General features: G+C 34.4%; 1 protein-coding gene across 9 annotated transcripts in view; it reads right to left on the bottom strand.

The window, feature by feature from the left end:
- Positions 1–9,514: 9,514 nt before the first annotated feature.
- Positions 9,515–27,115, bottom strand: part of bsk (mitogen-activated protein kinase dJNK) — a 192,706-nt gene continuing 175,105 nt past the window's right edge. For 4 of the 9 annotated variants that reach the window (XM_088260369.1, XM_088260367.1, XM_088260368.1 and 1 more), the window contains 8 exons: positions 26,800–26,963; positions 20,119–20,248; positions 18,823–19,020; positions 17,712–17,846; positions 15,573–15,702; positions 14,783–14,940; positions 13,785–13,952; positions 9,515–10,488 (listed from right to left, as the gene is read on the bottom strand). In XM_088260369.1, the coding sequence (XP_088116495.1) occupies positions 10,330–10,488; positions 13,785–13,952; positions 14,783–14,940; positions 15,573–15,702; positions 17,712–17,846; positions 18,823–19,020; positions 20,119–20,248; positions 26,800–26,945 (1,224 nt within the window). In that variant the 5' untranslated portion in view covers positions 26,946–26,963 and the 3' untranslated portion in view covers positions 9,515–10,329. Of the gene's footprint in view, positions 10,501–13,784; positions 13,953–14,782; positions 14,941–15,572; positions 15,703–17,711; positions 17,847–18,822; positions 19,021–20,118; positions 20,249–21,129; positions 21,326–26,799; positions 26,964–27,115 lie in introns of all 9 variants that reach the window. The other 5 variants (XM_088260375.1, XM_088260374.1, XM_088260371.1 and 2 more) reach the window with 5 other exon arrangements.

Here is a 27,115-nt window from a genome sequence, read left to right as displayed (position 1 = left end):
GGTTTTATTATTATATTTACAGTACTTACCTGCTTCTATATAAAAACTGTTTTTTTTAAAGTCAGTTAAAATTTAGAAAAAAAATGTTAATATTTGTGGTGAGACAGAAGAGGAGCACAAATCCTATAGTATATGTTAGACTTGTGCCCCTCTCGGTTTCACCACATATATGTGACATTTATAATTTTATTATATCTTGTATTTTTTCCATGTAAAATACATTTTGAAAAAAGTATTTCATCTAGAATTTATAAAATTCACAATTAAACCTTACATAAGTATTATTTTTGACATCTCATCAAAGATGAAGAAGAATATGGAAGTCTGGGCATTTACGGGGCTGACGACCGTCATAGGCTGGTTTAAGTGATCACTTTACACACGTGTAACATTCACCAATTCTACCCATTATTGACAACCACACTACTCAAATTCTTGGAAGTTCTGTATATATGAACCAATTTAGAAACCTTGTTCTTGAATCAATAGAACTTCACTAGAGACATCTATTGGTGAGATGTAAAGAAGCTTTTTATTAAGCAGAAACTCTTATATTAGTAAAATATTCAAAATATTTACTTACATAAGTAAATATTTTGATTTCAAATTTTATAAGAAAAATAAATGCAATTACTACTACTACTACCATCACACCATTTCGCCGCAAGGGTAGGCAGAGAGGATGGAATGCCGCACTCTTCTTCTATACACTCCTCGCCTCCTTCACATCCATACATCTAGTTATACATGCCCTCCGATTAAGCAGTCTTTTGACACCACCAGATTTTAGGTTCTGATTGATCTGATCGTGCCAAGTCTTTTTCGGCCGTCCTCGTTCTGTTTTCCCGCTAAAATTCGCCGCATATATTCATTCACTTGTTATCCATTCGCTCCACATGTCCATACCACCTTAAAGAACTCTTCCTAATCTTTTCAATTATGCCTTGTTCAGCCTTACATACCTTTCTTATATCTTCATTTTTAATTCTGTCATACAATGATTTTCCACATATTCATCTGAGGGAGCGCATTTCAGTAGCGTTCACTCTGCTTTCTTCTTTCCTTTGCCATTTCGATGTTTCAATTCCATACATTAGTGTCGGTCCAGCACTCCGTTATGAACTGATAGTTTGACTTCCATGGACATATTTTTATTTGCAATCACTCTGTTCAAAGCACCATTTATTATATTCCCTGCATTTAAAATACAAATACAAAACCTATGGAAAGTTGCCTAAATTTAGAAATATAAATAATAATTCAGGATAATTTATACAGCGCCATTTTTGTATACTAATAATTGAGTTTTTATTTTATTTGTATGGATTATCTCACCTCACTTTTTATAACTGCTATTGGAAGAGCATTCCGTGCCTCTAGGTCTGCAAGAGCACTTTATAGTGTGTAATTTTGTTTTATTTTCACTAATGGTGTCACCATCAACTTTATACCACTTCAAAGTATAATAAAACTCTTATCCGCACCCCAATGGTGCATAGGGCACTGCGTAATACAAACGCAGTGTAATCTTGATCGTTTTACACATGAAGGAAAGGTGATCAGCCCTCCGCTTCAGGTACCAGTCCAGGGTAATATTGAATAAATAGTACAGTGAAAAAATAACTAATATTTATTTTACCCCCCCCTGGGAATTGAACCCGGGACCTCCATAACGGTAGCCGAGCGTGCTGACCATTACACTACGGAGATGGACAATTCTTGGACCACTTCAAAGTAACAGGAATTAACTAACTTAGATGAAAGTATTATCAAATTATGATTTTTAATTTAAACTTCGAGTTTCATGAGAGTAGACTTCCTATTGACAGTTGTTATATTCAACTTTATTTGTTGAATATGAGGATATTGGAAATAAACATGGCAATCATAAAATTAATGCAAATTATGAAAACTTTAAAATAGGATAAGTTGTACAAAAATACTTGCCTATAGATACTTTTCAAAACGCATGTTTTTCAACATTTGAAAAATTAGTTACGGTTTGTCTTCTCAATTCCATATTCTCAAATGAAGTTTGACGGATAAACTTTTTTCTGTTTGAATTCAAGTAATACAATATTCTGATCGGATTGTTTAGGCATATAAATCCCACCTTAAGTAAATTAATTAAATAAAAATACACTCGCTTTTATCTATAAACAAGGAAGATGCAATATTTACTTTGTATATTTGAAGTAAGTATGGGATTGTAAGGTCAACTGCAAAACTAGTTTTTATTATGAAACTAACTAACTAACTAACTAACCATCACGCCGCTTCCCCGCAGGGGTAGGCAGAGAGAATCGAACGCCACATCACTCTGTCTTTGCAAACATTCTTTGCCTCTTCTACATTCATGCATCTCCTCATACATACCCGACGATTATTACGACTCCTGACCCGGCCGCTTTCAAGTATTTGACATACCTGATTGTGCCAAGTTTTCCTCGGTCGTCCTCTGCTTCTTTTTCCTACTACATTCGCTCCATAAATTTGTTTAACCGTTCTTTCTTCGCTCATACGCTCCACATGTCCAAACCATCTCAACACACCTTTCTTAATTTTATCGATAATGCTTATCTCAGCCTTACATTCTTACATTCCTTACATTCAAGACCATAATTATATTAAACAAATATTAACATACGACATTTTGAGTGTGTCCAAATACTTGTTCACAAAATCTGGATTATCTCCAATTACAGGAGTTATTTTCATATTATTTTTTGACATCTCATTAAAGATGAAGAAGAATATGGAAGTCTGGGCATTTACGTATGGTTGTCAGCCCCGTAAATGCCCTGACTTCCATATTCTTCTTCATCTTTGATGAGATGTTAAAAAATAATATGAAAATAACTCCTGTATTTGGAGATAATCCAGATTTTGTGAACAAGTATTTGGACACACTCAAAATGTTGTAAATAAATTATCTGGTCAAATTATAAGCTTAATAATAAAAATGAAAATGGTATTTTCTGGCGTTTCTCATGTGTGTGATTATAATCCAGGATTCGGATCTCACATACTAATATAAGAGTTTCTGCTTAATAAAAAGCTTCTTTACATCTCACCAATAGATGTCTCTAGTGAAGTTCTAGCGATTCAAGAACAAGGTTTCTAAATTGGTTCATATATACAGAACTTCCAAGAATTTGAGTAGTGTGGTTGTCAATAATGGGTAGAATTGGTGAATGTTACACGTGTGTAAAGTGATCACTTAAACCAGCCTATGACGGTCGTCAGCCCCGTAAATGCCCAGACTTCCATATTCTTCTTCATCTTTGATGAGATGTCAAAAAATAATATTAACATACGAACTTTGCTTAAAAAATTTAAATAAATCCGTTTCATGAAAGCAGATTTATGCTTACTAGCAAGTTTTTTTTATTATTATTTAAGAAACAAGTATGTAGGTATCAGTGGCGTGCCTAGGGTTTACCAGTAAGGCAAGCCCATTATTTTTCATATTCGTGATTACATGATGTACCTATAATTTCTTCACCTCATATCATTCCCAGTATAGTAAGCACTTAGAAAGTATTATAAATATAAACAATGTATTGTAATCATTGTAAAAATATGCTAACATGTAACTTTTTTAAGGTATAGCCATCACCTTGAAATAAAGAAAATGTTCACTATAATAAAATATCTTCAGATATTAACCAATAAGTACCATCACCATATAATGGCATGCATAGTGTTTAATAATCATGTAAGCGTGCGATAATTTAAAAATAGTCATACATTAATTATGTATTTTTAATCATTTGGTCTAGATTTAGTCATTTTTATTTGGAGTTGTTAGGCAAGCCGGGCTTTTGGGCTTCTAGGGAAGTACCGCCACTGGTAGGTATACATAAGAGCAGTTGTAAATTTCTTTGTTAACATTTTTTTATGTCTTCGGATTAACCGGGATATCGAATATACGGGAATTTTTTTCACCATCTATCCCGGAAAATCAGAAGCGTACTGTATTTAGGTTCAGTTGATATGATTTTCCATGGTTTTCTGCGGTAGAAGGATGAAAAATAAAAGAACATAGTATTGTTTTAATTAACTAATTTATTTTAAACATCAATGTTTGGGATCTGTCCATTTACAATGTTGTACAATTGTTATTTCAACACATTGAAACAAACTTTCCACTGTGGTTCGGGTATAAATACATGTTGATATAATGTGGCGCACCACATAATGTAATCTCTATGAACATGCTCGTTATGAGTGCAAGGAGTGAATGGTCCGACAGAGTTACGGCTCGAGTAGAAGGATGATACCGCACTCTTCAGTACATACACTTAAATATAATCAAGATTATTATTTAACATACACACGGAGTATTCCCTTCAGATGCAAGATGGGGAAGTGACACTTCTCGAGTTCCACGACTATAGAATGATACGCCGACTGGACTCGTTCAAACAAAACATGTTCATTTGACGTGTAACAAAGGAAAAGCTAGATTAGACCTTATAATTATGAGATATATTTATCAAATTGGACAACTTGGACGTACAATTGCTAGATGTATCAAAATGTTTCTCACAGGTATGATTTTCTTCGGTATTAAATGTAACTTATAGATTTGTTATAATGTAATTGAAATTATTCTTTAGATTACTCGTAATTACGCTCTATTCATATGGTGAAAACCAAACTAATACATTGTTAAGAAGAATTCATCGGTATGTGTAGAAATTGAGCAACACCATTTCCGTTCACATAGAATTTTAAAAGTAAAATTTAAACATTTAGAAAAAGCGATAGTAATTAATCGCCGGGAAACTGGTAAGCGATATTATTAAGGATAGTCGGAAAACATGACAGACAAAATGAGGAAAGATGATTAACATTTTATTTGAAAATGTAATTAGTCACACGAGTGATTGGAATGTGAAAACGTTGTGTACATTTGTATTCCTAATAGATCAACAAAATAGGAGGCTCGGGCGGGTCCTTCTACTTCTAGGGGGTCTCGGGACACCGTTCTAGGAAGCGATCGCAGCTCGACACTGCGCTACTGCGGCCGCCGGACTTCGGCAACGTAATCCCTATCGTACGAGGGTCGTTCTGTAAGTGAGGAGGTAAAATGATGGGCTCATTTACACAAGCATTGCGGCAATCCTATTTTGTCCACAGTATAAATGTACAATTATTATTATCCATATTTATTTACAATATTCCTATCCGCTAATAAACACTACGTACGAATTAAAGTTTTCCCGTCATTCCGGGAATATTCTGGATTAAACCTCCGGGTAAGTTGGAATATTACGCTAGTACAGTCGGGGCAGTGACCGGTTTTGGGTTTCGCTAATGCGACACGTTATTTACAATTTCCCCGGAGGTCACGGCGATTCAAATGAGATTTTAAATTCTATTATATTTGACAGCTAACAAAACACAGAAGTGAAATTCAATATAAATAATACAAAACCGTAAAATTTGTCTTATCCATCTAATGGCTATCACCATACTCGCTTCCAGCAAACACAGACACATCCAAAATGTTAAATGATTATGTAAATTGGAAATATCGGCCTCGGAAGGCTATTTTATAATGGTGTGAGGACATGCTTTTACGTTTTTTAAATAATGATGCCAACACAATGTTGAAATCCATTCATTACATTATATTTATGATAAAAAGTGTATTTATATAAAATTAAGACATAATATCTTCACCTTATATGTAGAACTATCCTAATTGCACATAAGAAAATTTTGCAAGGGAGCCAATCAAACATTCAAATGTGAGTTCTCTCGATCATTTAGCAGTATTTTCCTTTGAAATTTTTTACTCATAAAGTTTGAATAGCTATTATACAACAAAATCAGTAGCATAAAGAACACAATACGCGTATCCAAACAAAATCGACTTTGTGGTAACTCAGGTAGGTCCCTAAAAAACAGTGGACCTACCAAGCTGTCAAGTTGGCAGCAGTGAGTTAGCAAGAACAGTGACGTAGCAGAGGCTATGAAAGGGCTTACACACTTGCAATCGCCCTCTTTTCACCTGTCGCTCGAACAACTTAATTCAGATATTTTAATTTTTGCATTAGTTTTAGATTCCTTAACTTTTAATTATATTTATAATTTAAATTAATAAATAGTGTTCTTTAAGCAAGTAAGTACGACTCTCATTGCTAAGCAATCTTTAGATGGGTACATGGTACATAGAGCGAGGTATTCACGCATCATCGTATAATATCCACATTTCATCTGGCGACCCCGACATGATCCTCACCTTATATGCAACTTAGGATGTTTCTGTATTCAGGTGGTAATATATTTTTATTGAATAAAATAAACAAAATTCGTCTATTAAGTTGCAATATACGAAACCGTTACAATTTATAAAATATGAAATAAAGAAAATGTAACAATAGTCAATAGAGATGGTACCAATATTATAAATCTTAATTTCCCTAAATCATTATCGGTAATATAGTTATTGGAACGGACTGTTGTACGTGATAATATAACCTGCCGACTATACATATTGCGCTGTTACTATAAAAATTGCCAATAACTACTTAATGCTTAACGTACTTTGTAACTTTATATACAAACATGAAAAATAAACAAATACCTACCTTATGTACTAGGTTTTAAAATGTACATTTTATTTACAAATATGATTTTGATTGTTAAATTAGCAATTACTCGCTTAATATTAGGTTATGACTTATGCGCAGTAGCTGGAGGAAGGCAACTAGTGCAGTACACAAACATCATGTGGACGGGCCCATCCGTTCCCGTCACAGTCCAACTTTAGTTCCACACTATTCCGTGCCCTGGGCCCCGATTCCACTCCTAACCGAGCACTCGGATCGCAACTAGAGGCCATCCTCCACTCTCTACTCTATGCATCCCGCAAGGCTGCCTAATTACCATCATTATCGAAGATTATTGCACGTAAATACAAGTTTTTTTTTTCTCCATTTTGGACTAATTCGACTTTAAACGTATATAATAAAATAGTTATAATGGTCGTGCTTTCTTTCCCATTTATTTTAATATTATTACTCTTTCACACAGCGAATGTTTTCACAAATGCATATGGCGAGGGATCTGTTTTGTATCCATCTTTCTGCATTGTCCATAATGTTTCCAGATGGCCATTCACTACCAGTTTTTGGTCACACATCCAAGTATCGGATATCAGTATTCGTAATTTATAGCCCCGTTACATACTTTTGTTATTTTTGTTTACAGTTGATCACTGCGACTGAAAATGTAGGTCCCCAAGATGGCAATTCCCACTACAACCATGGTTGCCAGGTTGCACTTCAAACTGGTCTGCGGTATGCCTTTGTGAAGCTATTCGCGCGTGCATACCAGCCATTAAGGTTTGGCGATGCGGTATACTATTATTGCTGCTTTTATTATTGTGTATTTTAAGAAATCCAACGAATTAAAATTAAAAATAACCTAGTTTTTTACTTTATAAGCCTATATACACATCACTAAAACACACTATGCATATTATACTTGACTTTATTATTCTCGGATAAATTGATATTATTATCAGCTGTGTAATGAGAATAAAATATTTAGGTAATATTAAATAGTAAAAATTAAATTTACACAAAATAATATGGTTCTCGTTTCTCTTTTGACAATTTCATAAACAATTAACGACGAGTGAAAATGTAAATAATCTATGGTTATCAAATATGTTTGAGAAATAGTATGTAAAAATAGTGAATAAAAATAACAATATAAAATATAATTCTATACAAAAAAATATTGCCAAGATTATATAATTAAAATTAATAAATAATGTAAAAAGCATTAAGAATAAATGGAAATGAAATATCGTAAACCGAATTTGTTTCATCGATCGATTCGTAAATGAATGAAAGGAAATTTTTCGTAAAATGTCATAAAAACAAAACACTTATTAAAAGTAGCGCAATATTACAATCTATCCGTGTACAGTTTATAAATAGTTATTCACTAAAATGCTTACGGGTAAATAAATACACATTTCAAACAGTCCCAGCGACAAAGCGAACAAAATTGCGAGCCACATTGCCGACTCGCAACTTTGCGGTTATCAACGAGTTCCTCGGAAGGCAAAGTTTTACAAACTAAAATCTAGAATATCAACTCCGGACACCACCGCCCGCCACGCCCGACCGCGCTAATCCCCACGCACAGATAAATCTTTACGGACATAACACCTTAATTTCAATATTATCATAGCGAACTTCTAATTCAGCCAAAATACCAATTCATTACTGTGAAAATTATAAATGATATTATACTCGTAAATCTCAAAAGCAAAGAGCTAAAATTATCAATAGGGTCTTTTCTCATATTACTTTTATTAAAAATTATTCGATTAGATAATAATTAATTAATGATGAGATACTTGTATTGACATTTCTTGGTGGAACTGCATTTTATTTAATAACACAACATCTACATATATAATTATTCCACTTTTATTTTATTTGACCAGTAACCGGGTTTCGTTGTTACCATTATCATGTTGATGTTGTTTTATTACATAAATTTTTAATTTCAATTTCACTTGGTAAATAGCACATTCTTAAAATCTATTGTGAAACGTGTTCGATGTGAAAGTGAAGCTAAGTCTAAATTTTAGAGTTGTGTCTTTGAGACGTTGAAGGATATTGTCCGTTCCCACTGATTAAAAAAATAATAAAATAGGAAACAGCTCCACCTCCTCTTCATTATTCAAGGTCCCAACTCTAAAATTTAGACTTCGCTAAGTTTAGCTATGTGAAGCTTCGAATATGGTGTTCGAAAACAATACGGAATGCATTGAAACGCGTGTCACAATAGTTTTTAAGAAATAGTGGTATTTACTAAGTATAATTTAATTTAAAAATGGCACGAAAAGACCCTATTGTTCACAATTTTAAAGAATAGGTTTAAAAAATAAATTATCAATGCCTCAGTTTCTTATTCAAAATACATTACACCTTTGAAGCCCTGTCGAAAACTATCAATTCATTTTGTCAAAACTCTGTAAGAAATGATTAGTCTCTCGCAAAAATGCACAACATTCAACTAACCAACTCACTAAAGTGTCGATAACAGACAACAATAACTAACATTTCACAAGTGAAGATCTCTATGACTTATCGGATACTCAACTAAGCATAATATGACAGGTGACATCACAAGATCCAGTGAAGATTGTCCGACTTAATGATAACTTATGTGGAGACAAAGTTATATATAAGGAAAAAATATGACAAAAAGATGGGAGCTTTCTGAATACAAATCGTGAAATAATTCCAATTTATATTTCAATCATCTTTCAATTTAAATACTACGAGTTACGGCAAGGACGGCAGCTGTATAAACCATACATATAGTGCGTATGGCTGTCGGTTAAAATTAGAAACATATGCAATGGAATTCGTCTTTTGACTGGCAATCATTACGCCATCCATAGTATTTTCAAACTAATGACAAATATCATTTGTCCACACGCTCTCAGAAGGTGACTCAAACTTGACTGACTTAATTTTTTTTATTTATTGAGTTATTTTATTGATGTTATCACAGTTTATAATGAGTAATGCAATTTTTTTAAGACATTCAGTGAGTAAAAAAAAATATAATTTCACAAATTTTCGAACAAATTCTACTTTCTATTTAAACATCATAAATAAGTATATTCTTTCGTGTTTTCAAAATTCACAAAATTGGCTACAAATCCTTATCTTTATTCAACACGACTCCCGCCAACACATGGCTGCAATATTTGTATGGACACGGGAGCCGTGTTCGACGCACAGAACGTGTTGAATGTTTATCCATCATTTTGCTTCGAACTAAGGAGAAGTTAATATTTTATTAATCTTTTAACTGACACAGTTGCGTCACTACTTCTCGCTGCCCGTGCAAAATTTCAATTTACCAAGTCATTTTACTAACTAAAGTCAAGTGTTTTTGACAGTGTCCTTATTTGAACAAGCAGAGACATCTTTTGAGATAATTATGGCATACTAAAGACATCGCTAGTAAAGACATCTCTTGAATAATCATGAGATAATAAAATGTGTAAATTTATTAGGGAAAAAAATTGCATAATGTCCGATGTTTGAACGTTACTTGGCAAAAAGTGTAGTAAGATCAAAATTGAAAGATAATCGAGTTGTAAAGGTATTGAAATTGTTTCGCTCGGCTGTTTGATCGGTGTTTCAACCTACTTGCTAGTAAGTGGATTATTCAAATTTAATCAAATTTATATTGAAAGATGACGGAAAGGTCTCGGAATTGTTTCACACGGCTATTTGTACTGTCATATTATGCAAAGTAAGCGGGGGCGCGATCCGCTTAGGTGGGCGGGTCGGGCGGGGTGGCGGAGGTGGTGGGCTGCGGCTGGGCATTGTGCTGCGCCTCGTACTCCATGACCTCCTGGTAGATGAGCTGCTTCCACTGGTCCACGGTGTGCTCGCGCTCATCCACGCTGTGGTCGTACGGCCCGGGCGCCGGCTGCATAACACACTGGGAATTAGCCAATCTGACAGTTCAACTAAAGCCGCTCACTGGGAATAAAGACACAACACACAAACCGACACCAAACTTCAACTAACCTACTGGGTATTGGCCAACCCGGAAAGGACTTAAGTTTCGGTTCATACACAAACAAGATAGATCAGTAAGTATTATATGCAAAGTGGGAATCATTTAACACATTGTTGGCGGGCAGTTTTTTCTTCAACCCCGACTTTAATTAGTACACTAATCAGGGTCGTATACTAATCACAAGTAACCGCAAACCCAACTCTGATCTATACAATGTTTTTTGATGTTTCATGCTGTATCAAAAGTAAGCAAATAGAACGCTTATAAGCGTCTCCCGCTAAGAGATTTTAAGCGTTTCCCGCAAACAATGTGTTAAGAAGAAAAATAGTAGAATTTCTTTTCTCAAAATCAAGTATTACAGTCTGTTCAAAAAGTACAAGATCTTATTTTTTTTATAAGTCTTTGAATGTACCCTCCATATTTCCAGTGAAAAATGCAATTTTATATATGTTTCCAAGTAAAAAAAAAACTCAAATACTTTTTGAACACATGGAATTTCTTAAAACCCTGAAGCATCAAACAATTTTCATATTAAACATATCTGTTAATTGATTCCCACTGTGAATGATAAATATTTAGAAAACGGTCAGATATTTACCGATATATCAATATATATAACAGTCAACATTGTAATGAAACGATGTAATCTAAGTAAACTAAACAAAACCAAAACTAACATAACCCACAACCAACTAGATACATACTAGTGACAAATAGGTTGTATTTTTTACTGACCGTTTTTACTGATAATTTATAAATATTAATATGTATTGACCATTTATGAATAACATAATAACATAATAATAATAATGAATGCAGGTATTGACTAAATAAATAGTTAATTTTACAAACTATTCCAGATCAAATTGAGTCTAAAATAACGCTATAACCGGAACACCATAAAAAGTAAACATCTTTCAACCATATTCCTAATATGTACATAAATATATATTTTTAAATAAACATAACCTTAAATGAATTAATTCCTACATATTTGGTATTTTATTTCAACCTAAAATCATATTTTAACGACAAATGAATGAAAGTAAAAATCTATACTTTTACCGATAACATACTTTACAATCTCCAGCTTCACATTTCTTAAAAATGTCATTCAAATTTATTCTACACACAAATTTACATTTGTTTAAATGCCCTACCTTTGATATATTATTGAAAAAGTAGGTAAAAGAATCCTCAGGTTTTCTTTAAAGTAAGATTTCTCAAAAACGGCACTCATTTGCAATGTACCAGACAATTTTTTCAAATAAAAGGACCATTTATGATTTTTTTTTATTTCCAATTTTCAGAGGTTCTCAATATAAGGTGTCGCCGAATAAATTTTTGTAATAGTCTTCGAGTAGTTGTATATTTTTTTCAATGATTTTTCATCAGGTTCGTAATTGTACATCAGGTTCGCCTTTCTCATTAGGATTGTTTAAAAAATATTCGTTACTCAACAATGTAAGCGTCCGCTTATCTTATTTATGACACTATAAGTAAATACAGGATAGCACAAAATTTATGACCCTATCGGAAGATGTTATAATTTTTTGCAAACGGCGTCTTACGTCAATCATATTTGTGAACTAGACAACTGCAAAAATTATAAAATGGCTCCACTACATTTATCTGTTTATTTAAATTTAAAAAAAAAACTTAATTTCTAGGGGGCCTTGAGTAATTTTGTGTCGTAAGGGGGGCCATGGGTCATATAGGTTTGGGAACCTATGGACTAGATAATAAATACTAATACAAAGTGTCCGGATCAAAAACCAAATTTTGAAGAGTAAAAAAGCAAAATCGTAATGTTAAAATATAATAAATAAAAAAAAGTGATATTACTAAGTAAAATAAATACTTTTAACACACTCATGTCGGGGATCAAATATCTGCATCAGACCTAGAATGCATATTTTAATTTTCGTTTAAAAAATAATTTGTAAATACATTATTATTAAAAAAAAGCCTAGTACATAATTTTAATTCAATTTAAATTTGTTCGCCTCCGTAGTGTAACGCTACCGTTCTGGAGGTCCCGGGTTCGATTCCCAGGGGGGTCAAATAAATATAAGTGATTTTTTCACTCTAATATTTATTCAATATTACCCTGGACTGGTACCTGAAGCGGAGGGCTGATCACCTTTCCTTCATGTATTAACGATTAAAATAACACTGCGTTTATATGATGCAGTGCCCTATGCACCATTGGGTACGGATAAGGGTTTGAAGAATGTAATTTCAATAAGGGGTAGTTATTTCAATGATTTAATTATTATTTAATGATTATTGTTTTAATATATTTTAAATAGTGTTTTACTCAAAACTATTAAAAAAAAATGCATACAATGATTATCTTATTTATTTATTTACTTCATCATATACATAATTAAAATAACGTGCCCTCACTGAGGTTTCCCGTGCCGAGAGTATATTAATACTATTTATAAAAGTGTATTAATGAAAATTGTTTTTGACATGCAATCAAATATGACATGGCTGAATGATGGGATCTATTTCAGATCTACCTGCTTCCATTATCTATTTATAAATAGTTCTTATATATTTCTATTTAGTTTCTTTTTTAATGATTTTTTTATTTTTATTTTTGACATTGCATAATAATCACATTTCGTTTGACCAAAACAGGTATGAATTAACAATTTTTAATATTCTTCAGAAAATCCAGTTTAAAAATCGGTCTATAGTATTAAAAATGTACAAATTTTAATAATGTGCCTCCACTGAGTTTTCCCGTGTCGAGGGCATATTTTACAACACTTATTTATAAAATTACAATATCAGAAAATTTTTACTGCAATCAATATTGTGAGAAGATAATTATTCGCGTATTTGAAGTGAAATTGTCCCGTACGGATAGCAATGGGTCCCGTTAATAATAATGTTAATATTCTCTGGAAAATACAGTTTAAAATTTAGTATTTACTATTAAAAAGCATACGAATCACAATTATGTGCCTTCACTGAGTTTTCCCAAGCAGAGGGCATATTTCACAATATTCATTTATAAAATTATAATGAAAGAAAATCGTTAATGCAAACAATATTATGAGAAGAGATAAAGAGCATTTTGTGTGAAATTATCCCGTACGGCTCGCGATGGGTCCCGGGCATGAGTGCGTGGAGCAAAGTAAAAGAACGGAGATAGAATAGGTACAAGATAGGTTCACTACTAAACTTACGAGTGTGGCTGGAGTGGCAGTAGACCTATAATTAATACTCACAGCATTGACTTCGCCCTCGTCATACCACACGTTGATGTACGGGTGCAGCAGCGCGTCGTCCACCGATATCCGGCGCTCGGGGTCGATCACCAGCATGCGCGACAGCAGGTCCCGCGCCTGCGACGCCTGCGAACCCACACACCGTCCAATCAGGTCAATGCGCAATTCCAGGAATGGGAACAATACAACTAAAAATATCGGGGAGAACTGACATGCCACATACAAAAAAATCAATTCCTGTAGTTAATATTTCTTGCATGTCAAATATTGAGGATTATTCTCAGATTAACAACTCTTTCGGGAAAGCGTAACCAGTGCAGTTGGTGACGTAGTGGGGCGATGTAATGAAGGAAGTGCGTTTTTAGTTTTTATTTTTTAAAGATCATCTAACTCTCACTATTTCTAACTACTGGTGTAAGAACATTTCACGCTATCAAAGGCACGTTTGCCAAATTTAGTGCGCTGGTTGCGAGCTGATAAGATCACTTTACCCATAGCAGTCGTAGCAGCCGACCGAAGCGTAAGACGTCTATCAACCAATTCGTCTTGAATACACAGACCTTTTTTTTTACTCTGGAGCCATATTATACACGGGCAGACAGAGTTTATACTCAACCTTTTTGGGAAAGCGTAACCAGCGTAGTTGGTGAAGTAGTAGGGTGATGTGTCTGAATTTAGAGATTACAAAAATTAGTCTCGCCGCTACGTTTAACACTGATTGCAGTCGAGTCATTTTATTATTTGGTAGACCCGTGTATATATCGCTACAATAATAGACTCTAGAAACTACAATCGACGCATTTATCAATTGATGGGTAGCATCAACTGCCAAATACTTGGGAAGATCTCGGAGGTGTTGCGTGATGTAGGAGAATTTCGACACCCCTATGATGAGTCTGGCTGCTGAATTGAAGACAGATTATAGCCTATGTTTTCAGTATGGCGGGTGAACGTACCTTTAACCTGTTGTGCTCGTTGCTGTCCGACGGGAAGAGAACGTCCGGGAAGAGGCGGTCGAAGCTGTACCCGGAGTAACGTGGCCGGTTCTCCACGTAGTTACGTACGGTCGGCTGCAGCCGGGTCATGAACTGGGTGGACGGCGTTCCCAGTTGTTCTGTCATTATAAAAGTTCGGATCAATAACGGGGAAAACTGATAATATTATGTTTTATTTCATATCTTCAATTAATCAGTACTGAATTTGATGAATGTTTGTTGAAGCGCCCTTGGGGTGGTTTTTATAAAAATGGCACTGTATAAAATATATGAAATAATTATTATTTAAATGCAAAGATACAAATATACACTATAATCCATTCACTTATCAAATTCATTATATTATATATCAATAGATAAATGCATAATTAAGACAGTCAAGTTTTTAAAGTGCCAAGGTGGTGTAACCCTATGAAGTTTTTAGAGTGCAAGGCAGTGAACCCCTTGAGCCAATGTGGTGTAATCTGTTGAGTCAAGTTTTTCGAGCGCAAGGTGGTATACTCCCTTGAGTCAAGTTTTGAGAGTGCAAGGTATGAGTGTAGTGTAATCGCTTGAGCAAAAGAGGTGTAATCTCTTTAATTTAATAATTTTTTTTGAGCACAATGCGGTATGACCCTTTGAGTCAAGCTTTTCGAGCGCAAGGTTGTACCCATTGAGCCAAGGTGGTGTAATCTCTTTAGTCAAGTTTTTAACAAGTGTAGTACATATTTACGAGAATTATTTGTGTTTTGTAAAGATAATGGAAGCTTACCAATAATTTTATTCCACTGATCAATGTGATCAGTTCCCGGGAACAGAACGCCACCTCGTATCATCTCTCCCATAATGCAGCCAACTGACCAGATGTCCACGTTCTCCGTGTACCCCATACCGAGAATAACCTGCAAACAAATTGAACATTGTAATGAATCTTACCGTCATAAATATATTGGATACAGCTACTCAGTTCCATAATCTTCCTCATCTATGTTGAGATGTCAAAAATGTAAAATAACTCCCATGAGAGGAAACCTAGATTTGTGAACAAGTATTTAGACACACTCAAAATATTGTGAATATGAACATTGTTATTCCTAAATATTGCTTTTATTGACCATAGTTGAAGTTGAAATGTAATAATTTTGTCATGCTAGCTCTGAGAAGTATATGAAAATGAGAAAAAAAAATACATCGCAATAGCTGACGTAGGGACACGACCCCCGCAGAGGACGACTTGCACACTATTAAACACGCTACGACGTGTGCATGTACGCAAAGTAAGCGTCTCTTACTTTTTACACGCACACTGGGAAACGTTTGTGTATTGGTGATTTTATCCACTATTTTTTTCACAAATTCTTTTTTTCCATTGCTGCAAATGAACAACCTTATACATATTACATATCGCTCACTCCTTTCAAGAACGTCATAAATAAAAAATAAAAAAATTTCAGGAGAACGTTTTTAAAGTTCAAATATAAAATACAAAGTATTAAAAATAAATATCAAGCCACTTATTTAACTTTTTACTGTGTAATAGATCTTTTTAGGTAAAACCTGAATATTTTTTCTCCATTTGAAAAATATTTAGTATATTTAAAAAAATAATTAAACAATACCTTTTCTTCAAAATGCAAAAATAACACTTTCTGCCCTGTAGCGGGTAAATATTAAGTTAAAAATATGCCGCTTTTGCTGGGATATAGTACATTTTCTGGGCATTACGAAAACATGCACAACTCAAAATTGACGATTTTTGATTTATGACGTTCTTGAAAGGAGTGAGCGATATAATACTTTTATGCAATACGTAATTATACAGGGTCATTCATTTTCCGGTTTCGAAAGAAAAGCTAAATAAAACACACACAGCGATAAATTTTTTATGAAAATTTTATTTCATAATAAAGTTTGGACTTTGCCATTAAGTATAAAAAACAATATCATTCAAATGGACCTCGGGAAGATTCGATGCACGCGATTCTTTTGAGGTCATTTTTAACCACTTTTTCGCACATTTCGGGCGGTGTCTCGGCCATAACTTGAGTAATGTTGGATTTGAATGCATCTAGAGCTCGGGGATTATTCGCATAAACACGATCTTTTGCATAGCCCTACAGAAAAAATTCAAACGGTGTCAAATCGCATGATCTTGGTGTCCAATTGACGTCGGCAAAACATGAAATTGCGCGACCAGGAAAGTTTTCACTCTTGTTGCCCTGATTTGTTGGAACCACATATTGTCCAAGTCACGATCTTCAATCATCGGCCAAAAAAGTCGGTTATCATTCCACCAGAATGACTGTAACCAGACAGTTACAGTCAATTCGGATGCCAATGGGCAGACGCCCATTGGCATCTTCGAAAAAATACGGGCCAATGACACCTTTCCACCATAGAGCACACCAAACATCAGTAACGACATTACGACAGCCTTACGACATCAGTGACGCTTCCACTCTCTTCAAAAATCTTCACAATTATACTGATTGTTTGCGTAGTTGGTCGATTATGACAACCATAATCAGCACGTATAATGCGCGAAAAGTGGCTACGTTTGAATCACCACTTTTGTAATAAGTTTTAATAATTTTTATCTCGTTTGTTTGTTGAACGATGCATTATCGTAAATGGCAAACATTTTTCTCATATTATGATACTTCAGATGACAGCTCAGTTTGACAGGCGTCAAATGCCAGCGCTTTCAACTTGAAACTATGAAATGAATGACCCCGGAGGAATACGAAAATTTAGGGCCCGTATCTATTATATTTTATATGGATATTGTCATTTTTAAAGCCGAGTTGTAGTAAATACATATCACCGGGAGGGAAAGTCTAATTGCATTAAAATTCATTCAGTTAGATACATTTTTTTTTTATATTGCAATGGCGAATGAATGTTTCCTCACCTCAGGCGCCCGGTAATAGCGGGTGACCACGTACGGAGTCATCATGAAGGTGGTCCCGGCTGTCCTCGCGAGACCAAAGTCCAATATCTTGAGGGTGCAGTCACTCTTCACTACTATATTGGACGGCTTCAGATCCTGCAAATCAAAACCGAACATAAACTCACACTCGTGAAATGGATTCATCATTAACTGCGGCTGAACAGATATGTATATTATGTACTGTAGTACACTCTCGATTTTCCAAGGTTGAGTTAAGGAAGCAATCATCCAGGACAAGTCATTGAAAAAATATTTTATAAAAACAAAAATGTTCACAATAGTATTGAAATATTGAAACACATGTCGACGGCCGAACACATTTGTTGTCCGCAGTGAAAGAATAACAGAATCTCAATAATATGTCATGTTTACAGCTTAAATGTTTTGTAAAATACCTGGATAACCATTTTTTATTTTTTAGCCGTCATGATATTTGTGATAAAAATTCTCGGGCCTTATCGGTGCGATTTATCTAAAGAAAGATCAATTATGTCAGTACTAAAGTATGGATTCACTGATGGGGATCTCCTAAATGATCGGATCTTACCCACTCTAATCCAAACAATACTTTGTGGTATCATACATTAGAAAAAAAAATGAATACAAAATATCTATATTTACGTTAGTAATCTCAAGTCATGTGTCTAACTAAGAGCATATATGTAGTGCAGTTTTTAATTTCTCTCTGATAACATATTTTTTATGTTTTCAGATTAACCGAAAAAAATCAGGATTACTTACTGCTTGCTTTTGGTAGAGCGCGAGACGCCAAAAAACATTGTAAAGATCCGCATTGGGTTTGTAGTTACTTGTAATTAGCATACGACTCTAATTAGTATACTTATAAAGGTCGGGGTTGATGAAAAAACCGGCCGATAACAATGTGTTAGCATGATATTGGCAGAATGAACTTTATCATTACAATAATTGAAGAAAAATAATAGAAGGTGTCAATACTCGGTTCAGATATTCTTGGGTACCATGCTGTCACAAACTGCGTGCCCAACAAGCAGTGGGTACAATTAAAACTGTCACAGATGTGTGCAGTGCGTGGAGAACAAGAGAGGCTCACCCTGTGGATGATCCCGGCGGAGTGCAGATGCTTGATGCCGCACAGCATCTGGTAGAGCAGGTAGCTCATCCTCTCGTGGTCCAGGTCCATCTGTATGACCTGGCAGAGGTTGGCGTCCATCAGCTCCATCACGAGGTACACGTCCTGGAACTCCTCCAGGGACCTCTGGGGCGTGAACGCGTTCAGGAGCCCGATGATCTAACCGACAAATCTTTCATTATTTACTGACAAGAGTATACTAATTATATATTGAATTGTAATTTAGTTTGTGGAATTTCGATATGTATTTATTATTTAAGTATTGTTAACTTTGCAGTATGGTATTATAATACTCTCCTTATCATTCATCCTTCACTTTGTCTAATATTACTTTTTATACTTTCTTTTTTTTAAATAATCCTGCAATACCCTTATTTTAAGAGGCTTGTCTGCAGGTAGGATAGTAAGAATATGGAAGGTAGGTAAATGTGAAAAATACATCACAAACACCCAGACTTATAAAAAATAAATTTTTTTTTATTCATTTTGCAATTGGCAGGAATCGAACCCGCGATGCCAGTTTCGTAGTTGAGTGTCTACCCAACTACACCACTTAAAATCAATACTTCATGACTGCCGCGTTCGGAATAACCATTCCATCATCAGTCTATAGTTAACTTGATCCGGGGTTCAGATTTCCAGGTTACACTGTATAACCTCAATCTCATGGCATTTTGGTTTGATGATCACATTATTGAGTTCACAACAGCCATCTATGTTGGATTGAGAATACTTTTATTTACACGCATGGATTGAGAATACTTTTATTTACCCGGATTATTTTACATACTGGGAGATGCCTGTAAACATGTATTTGGACACTCAAAGTGTTGTGAACCCATGTTAGCTGTTAGCTTACTCTAGTTACCCGAAAGGGTGTCATGAAACTCAAGTCACTTAAAAAGAAAAAAATATTTTAAAAATAATGAATTATTAAATATGTTTCCAATTACTCATCATCCCTGATCCTTTTTGACTGTGACTGCCAATCAACATAAAAAATAAAGCCAATTGAGATCTACCCAAGCTCATTTGCCTAACCGTCGAAATATTTTGAATATTCTTAAGTAGATAGTGTTTTAGTATTAATCAGTCTTGATAAAGAAGCGGTTAGCTTCGAAACCGGTAGACATTATAATTAAGTTTTAATAAAATATTTATGGTGATTTTGAAATAAAGTTACATTTTAATAATAAAATAAAAAATCACAAAGTTAGTGCTTCAAATACAGATTATATTATAAAAATAACGACTTACATTTTTGTGATTGACGAGCTTCATAAGTTTGAATTCCCTATACGCCCTCTTGGCGTGTGTGACATTCTGAAATGGTCGGGATAGCTTCTTAATCGCCACATTCTGTTGCGTCACCGTGTCGTACGCAGCGCTGTAACATAACGAGAATGCAATCAGGGACAGCCAACAGGCGACGTCTCTCCGGCAGAGATAGTGTCGTGCGTACATGTCGGGGGCGGACTATAGGCACGTATAAAGCAGGCGGAGTATACACTACGCGGCACGAAAAGGATAGGAACTTCTGAAGAAGATATAAAGCAGTATGTGAGGCATTGATGCATAACCGCCAAGGTTTACTGTCCGCAACTTTTAACTATTGGATAAATATATATTTTATATAGTATTAAAAAATAATCTCGGCATATTTCTAATACCATGTATCTATTATTTGTTACAAATGATATAGAAATCTGCTATACTTAAGTAAAAAAAAATTCAAAATAAAATAATATATGTATGTGTGAACAAAAACTATTAGTATTTGTTTGCACACACATATATTCTGTTGTTTTCAACAAAACTCATTATTCGTTTTTTTTGTTGTTGTTACTCTTGTGATGTTTTTTAAATGGTACTATGTTCCTTTTGTCAATTTTTTTAAACTGCAAATTATGTGTAAACAGTTAAGTTTACTGAATAGGATTGCGATAACAAATTCTGATTCGTATTTTACTGTAAACGCAGCAGATTGGGCGGACGTTGTTTTTAATCACTCGACAGTTTCCGAATACCAATACGGATTGTGCCGGTTTTGCATCGATACCTCCAAATGCATAAAAAAAAGATTTTTGATACAAGCCGAGAAAAATACATGCAAAATATCAAAGAGCCAAAAAGTGCGACAGTGCTAAAATCATGCATCTACAAAACTATTCACTATGAAAACATGGATTAGGAGAATTGTTAGATTGAGATTCCGGTTGGGTTAGCGCGCTGTTAGTTGGGAGATAGTCGCTAGAGTGCATTGCTTACCAGACCATCCCTTGCGCGCCCAGCCCGCGCGGGGAGAGCTCGCGGTAGCGCTCCGGCACACGGAACTCCGTGTCGCCAAATTGCACGCTCACAAACATATTCCACACTCACAGAGCACTAACTAACCCTCGACGGCCGACCGGCGGGCAAATACAACTCCCCAACATGGGCCGCGACGGGCGCGATCGCTGATCAACTAGGGAAGTGAACAAAACAATAAGAAATGATACATCATATGCCAAACGCCTAGCCAGTTCCAACTACTAATTATATACAGTGGAACCTCTTATAACGAGCATAATTCGTTTCAACCACTCATTAAGCGAAACATTTTTTGTTTTGACTAGCGTGGAAGTCCCGGCTCACAAGTTAATGTCATGACAAGGGGACTTGCCCTTTTTTCGTATCTCTTTATGTGAAATGTTGCTCTTTAAAGGAGCAACTTTTTCCTCAATTTTGTTTCACGTTATGCGAATTACTTGTTATGAGGGTTACTCGTTACTAGAAGTTCCACTGTATACACTTTTCTACATAACTCACCTTAACACATTAACTACCAAAAGCCGACTACTAGGCTTTTTGCTTCCAACCATAATATGAATGACCAAATACCAATTAGTAAGTTTTTGTCATGGAATCCTTGGTAGAGTGGGAGGGAGTTCTCGGAAAACATTGCATTACGCAATTGTAGTGTGTTTTCGCATCCTACAAATGCATGTGTGGTTTCATATGGTGGACTAAAAAAGCGTGTGTGGTGTCCTACAAATGCATGTGTGGTATTGTGTGGTGGTACGATTCCCGTTTATACTAAGTTTCCCACGGCAATTAATATTTAGCCGTTATTCCCAGTATTTGGGATAGAAAAACCATTTAATAGGTGTTTGGTTGCTTATGGTTGGCAGCGAATAGCCGACCAACGATTGGTACAGGAATGATTAATGATTTTGTTAAAAGGTGCATTTTTTGTTATAAGTACAAATTTGCTTGGTTTTTAAGGTAAGTCTTTAAATAATTCGTAGGTAAATAAAGTGTTAAGACAAAAAAAACAACAGAAATATTTTTTACTTCCGTCCACTTCGATGAAACAATTGTGATTCACCTTTTTTTTCAAAATAATCTCATGAAATTAATCTGCAAAAAGTGTGAAACAAAATATATATGTATAAACAAATATATATAAATATACACCTTTTAAGTACTGTTCCGCGGTTAGTGTCGCGGACTCTGAGTCAGAGTTTCTGAGTTCAAACCCACACCACAATACACTCGATTTCTATTTTTAATAACCTACCAAAATAGTATGAATTTGAAATATTTATGTTAACTGTATTTTACTACAAGACTATAATATATGAAAGATGTGTGATATTGTAAAGATATATGCACTGTTGTAGGATTTAGTATCCCGAATTTGGTCACTTAGTACACTTCTTTCGATAAAACAATGTAATTCTATAAAAAAAGGAATATTTACACTTTCTACCCCAAAATAAGATTTACTGCATTATATTTCGAGTGACATATTTAAAAATAAACCTAACAAATTGAAATTCAGAGTAGAAAAATCTAATTCTTCAATCAAGTATTTAAGATAAAATTTAGTTTTATCAATTTTAACCATTTTACTTGCGTGTTTTTATATAAGTTTAGTGATTTAAATAATCAGTATAACACTTGCATAAGACCACTTTTGAGTTTGCTGATGTAAACACTACTAGTTTCGAGAACAAAAGTGTCCTAATCAACAGGTGAAAATACAAACTTTAATATATTTATTTATAGATTTGGCGTTTAATTTGTAGAACTCCATTTTAATTTATATACTAAATGTTACAATCAAACACTTATTTTTTGAGTCTACTAAATTGTATTATATTGTTAATTCATCATTTTTCGAACCCTTATCCGCACCCCAATGGTGCATAGGGCACTGCATCATAAACGCAGTGTTATCTTGATCGTTAACACACGAAGGAAAGGTGATCAGCCCTCCACTTCAAGTACCGGTCCAGGGTAATATTGAATAATATCAGAGTAAAAAATCACTTATATTTTTTAGACCCCCCTCTGGGAATCGAACCCGGGACCTCCAGAATGGTAACCGAGCGTGCTGCCATAACACTACGGAAGCAAAATATATATTGTTAAAATAAAAATAAATTTTGTGATAATTGTTTTGCCTTGTTTTGTATGGAATTTTCAAACGAAACGCCATAACAAGGCAAAACAATTGTCCACAATCATTTTTGTGTGGTTTTTTTATCAATAAAATACAATTTGGTAGAGTGAAAAAAATCAGTGTTTGATTTTAACATTTAATATATAAATACAAACTTGAACACTCAATTAAACTGGATTCTAGGTACCAAGAGTCCCACAGGCTTGGAGTTCAAAAGGCGGTAAGTAACTAAGTAACTAACTAGGCAATATATGAAATACAACTGGCCAAATACGGTGCTACTAAAAATAAGCGTGATAAAAAAGACAACTCTACACGCTACAGAGATTGCGAGGCGGGCTGGGAAGTGAAAGAAAAAGCAAACAAGACTGTACTACAGAGATGGAGAAACAATTTCATTAATAAATATGCAAGCATCAGCTTAGAGTCCCTCCGGCCCGATGATTCACACAGATAGCGAGTAGTAAAATATTTGTGAGTCATCAGACTGAGTGGGCAAAACGTAATCTTGATCAATGTGAGGAATTTGGAAAAACGTCAGCGACACAATAAAACTGTTTGATAAGCACCGCATTAATATAATGTTCAGAGATTTATTTTATTATAATTTATATTTGAAGCACTAACTTTGTGATTTTCCATTTTGTAATTAAAATGTAACTTTGTTTTAAAATCATCATAAATATTTTATTATAACTTAATTATAATGTCTACCGGTTTCGAAGCTAACCGCTTCTTTATCGAGACTGATTAATACTAATAATAATAGAATTAATACTAATAATAATAGTATTAATCAGTCTTGATAAAGAAGCGGTTAATTTCGAAACCGGTAGACATTATAATCAAGTTATTATAAAATATTTATAGGGATTTTAAAACAAAGTTACATTTTAATTATTTATTTTATTGTTTATTCAAACAGTTTATATTGATCTTTCAAAGTGTGACACTTTTTTTAAATGTATTTGTAACAGCAATCACTATCATGTTTAGTTTCAAACCCCGCTAATCAATATGCTGTAAGTGATTTTTTCACTCTAATTTTTATTCAATATTACCCTGGACTGGTAACGATCACGATAACACTGCGTTTATACGATGCAGTGCCCTATGAAAAATTGTGGTGCGGATAAGGGATTGAAGAGGTTTCCAACATTTCCGGACCCATCGTCCTTAGATGTTGTATTTTTCTATTGCCCATTTTGCCACTTTACCCATGATTGACAACCACACCACTAAATTTTTTGGAACTCTTACAACCATCATAAATCTCATGATGAAGTTCGAGTTCACTAGAGCCACCTATGGCAGGTTTGAGAAAGCTTTTATTTAGCATTTATTAAGATGTATGCAATGTCCTAACCGAATTATTTTACATACTGAGAGACGCTTGAAAACATGATTTAAAATTTTTACGCAGTTTATAATTTGACTAGATTATTTTATTCACAACATTTTTGGGTTTGTTCAAACCCTTGTTTACAAATCCGGGTTTCTCCACTTAGGGAGTTATTTTTGCATTTTATAAAATGTATAAGTGGAGAAACAAGATTTGGAAACAAGTATGCTGTGAAACTCAAATTATTTAAATGAGTGAGTTTAGGGGGTTTTGAAACTAAACATGTTTTATAACATTTCGCTCACTCCTTTTAACAACGTCATATATCAAAAATTGACAATTTTCAGTTGTGCGTGTTTTCGGAATGCCCAGAAAATGTACTATATCCTAGCAAAAGCGACATATTTTAAACTTAATATTTACCCGCTACAGGGTAGAAAGTGTTGTTTTTGCATTTTGAAGAAAAGGTATTGTTTATTAATTTTTTTAATATCCTAAATATTTTTCAAATGGAGAAAAAACATTCAGGTTTTACCTCAAAAGATCTGTTGCACAGTAAAAAGTTCAATAGGTGACTTGATATTTATTTTTAATACATTTTATTATATTTTTAAACTTTAAAAACGATCTCCTGAAAAATCAAGTTTTTTTTATATATGACGTTGTTGAAAGGAGTGAGCGATATATTATAGTATGCAATATTTATTAAAAGAATTTCAAATAAGAGAAGACTCATGTTATAAAAGTTAAACGACATATCAGAGAAACAAGTTCCACTGCACATGTTACGTCGGATGATATTTTTCCTTACCATATTATCTAAAATAAAAATATCATGCAACTAATTTTCAGAACTCTAAAGAATCTTCATTTACACAATTACCAGATACCTACAGAATGCAAGTTAGACATTTTTTATATAACAAATAAATATAAGAGAGAAAGAAAAATATAATGGGTAACTCAATTATGAATCCAAGTAAAAAAATGGCAGTTCTGTAATAAAATCATATAAAACTAAGCCATCTATTGGCAATTTTGCCCATACATATACATATACCAATGCATATTAAAAGTGTCTGAAATTGAGATGAACCATGTATCATTTTTATACGAGGGAAGATGAAATAACTGAAAGTCTGAGCATCCCAAGGCTTACGTATCATTTTTATACGAGGGAAGATGAAATAACTGAAAGTCTGAGCATCCCAAGGCTTACGACCTAGGATGCTCAGACATCCTACTTTTTTCTTATTGTCGTACATTTTACGACAGTTTCATATTAAGCGTCGGGTTGTGGTCCCGTGGTTATTGTCGCGGACTCTTGAGTCAGTTTCTCGGTTCGAACCCGCTCTACCACAATTTGATACATATTTCTAATAATGAGCCGCTTAGGCTCACAAAAACAGTATGAAATTGAAATATTTGTGTAAATAATAAAAACACAAATATTAAAAATAAAAAAAAACATTCAAACAAATCCCGTAATCTAGGGTTAATGAAAAAATAATAAATAATTTAACATTGAGTATTTACATTGTCCGCCTCCGTAGTGTAATGGTCAGCACGCTCGGCTACCGTTCCGGAGGTCCCGGGTTCGATTCCCAGGGGGGTTCAAATAAATATAAGTGATTTTTTCACTGTAAAATTTATTCAATATTACCCTGGACTGGTACCTGAAGCGGAGGGCTGATCACCTTTCCTTCATGTGTAAATGATCAAGATAACACTGCGTTTATATGACGCAGTGCCCTATGCACCATTGGGTGCGGATAAGGGTTTAAAAAAAAATAGTTTACATTTAAAATAAAAATATATAAAAAAAAAAACTGGTAATTATTCCCGTTGCTTCAACTATGCGCAAATTTCTATTTATATCTAAAAAAAAAACAATATGCTGTTTACTTTTAACTAATTTAACATTTGTGAAATTTTATATTTGGAATATTACAATTACCTGTTTTATTTGTTATTCATTATTGTAAACATATTTATGTTAATATTCTGTTAAATTTCTAAATAAATAAAATAAAATAGTTATATACACATTTTTTGTATCAGCCAGGATTCGGCAAAGACTTGATTGATTTGTCAAATGAGTGTTTATGAAAGACGCGTTGTTTGAATGAAGGATAGAGACGAGACTGACCACACGATGCCCTGGGCGCCGGAGCCGATGGGCTTGAGGTTCTGGTAGCGCTTGAGGATGGTGAACTTGGTGTCGCCGACCTCCACGGTGTAGAAGTAGGAGTGGCGGGCGGACATTGCGCCAGTCAGCGGCGCCGCGTGCGGCATGCGGCCCGCTCAATACAACTGCAAACAGAACCACAACTCTTATTATAGGAAAAACATGTTTATTTATTCATAACTAACTAACTAACCATCACGCCGCTTCTCCGCAGGGGTAGGCAGAGAGAATAGAACGCCACACCACTCTGTCTTTGCAAACATTCTTTGCCTCTTCC

Source organism: Brachycentrus maculatus, unplaced genomic scaffold (assembly GCF_059751285.1).
Source record: "Brachycentrus maculatus isolate JH-2025_06_01 unplaced genomic scaffold, ASM5975128v1 h1tg000134l, whole genome shotgun sequence".
NCBI classification, from domain to species: domain Eukaryota; kingdom Metazoa; phylum Arthropoda; class Insecta; order Trichoptera; family Brachycentridae; genus Brachycentrus; species Brachycentrus maculatus.
This window is presented reverse-complemented; position numbering and strand designations above follow the sequence as displayed.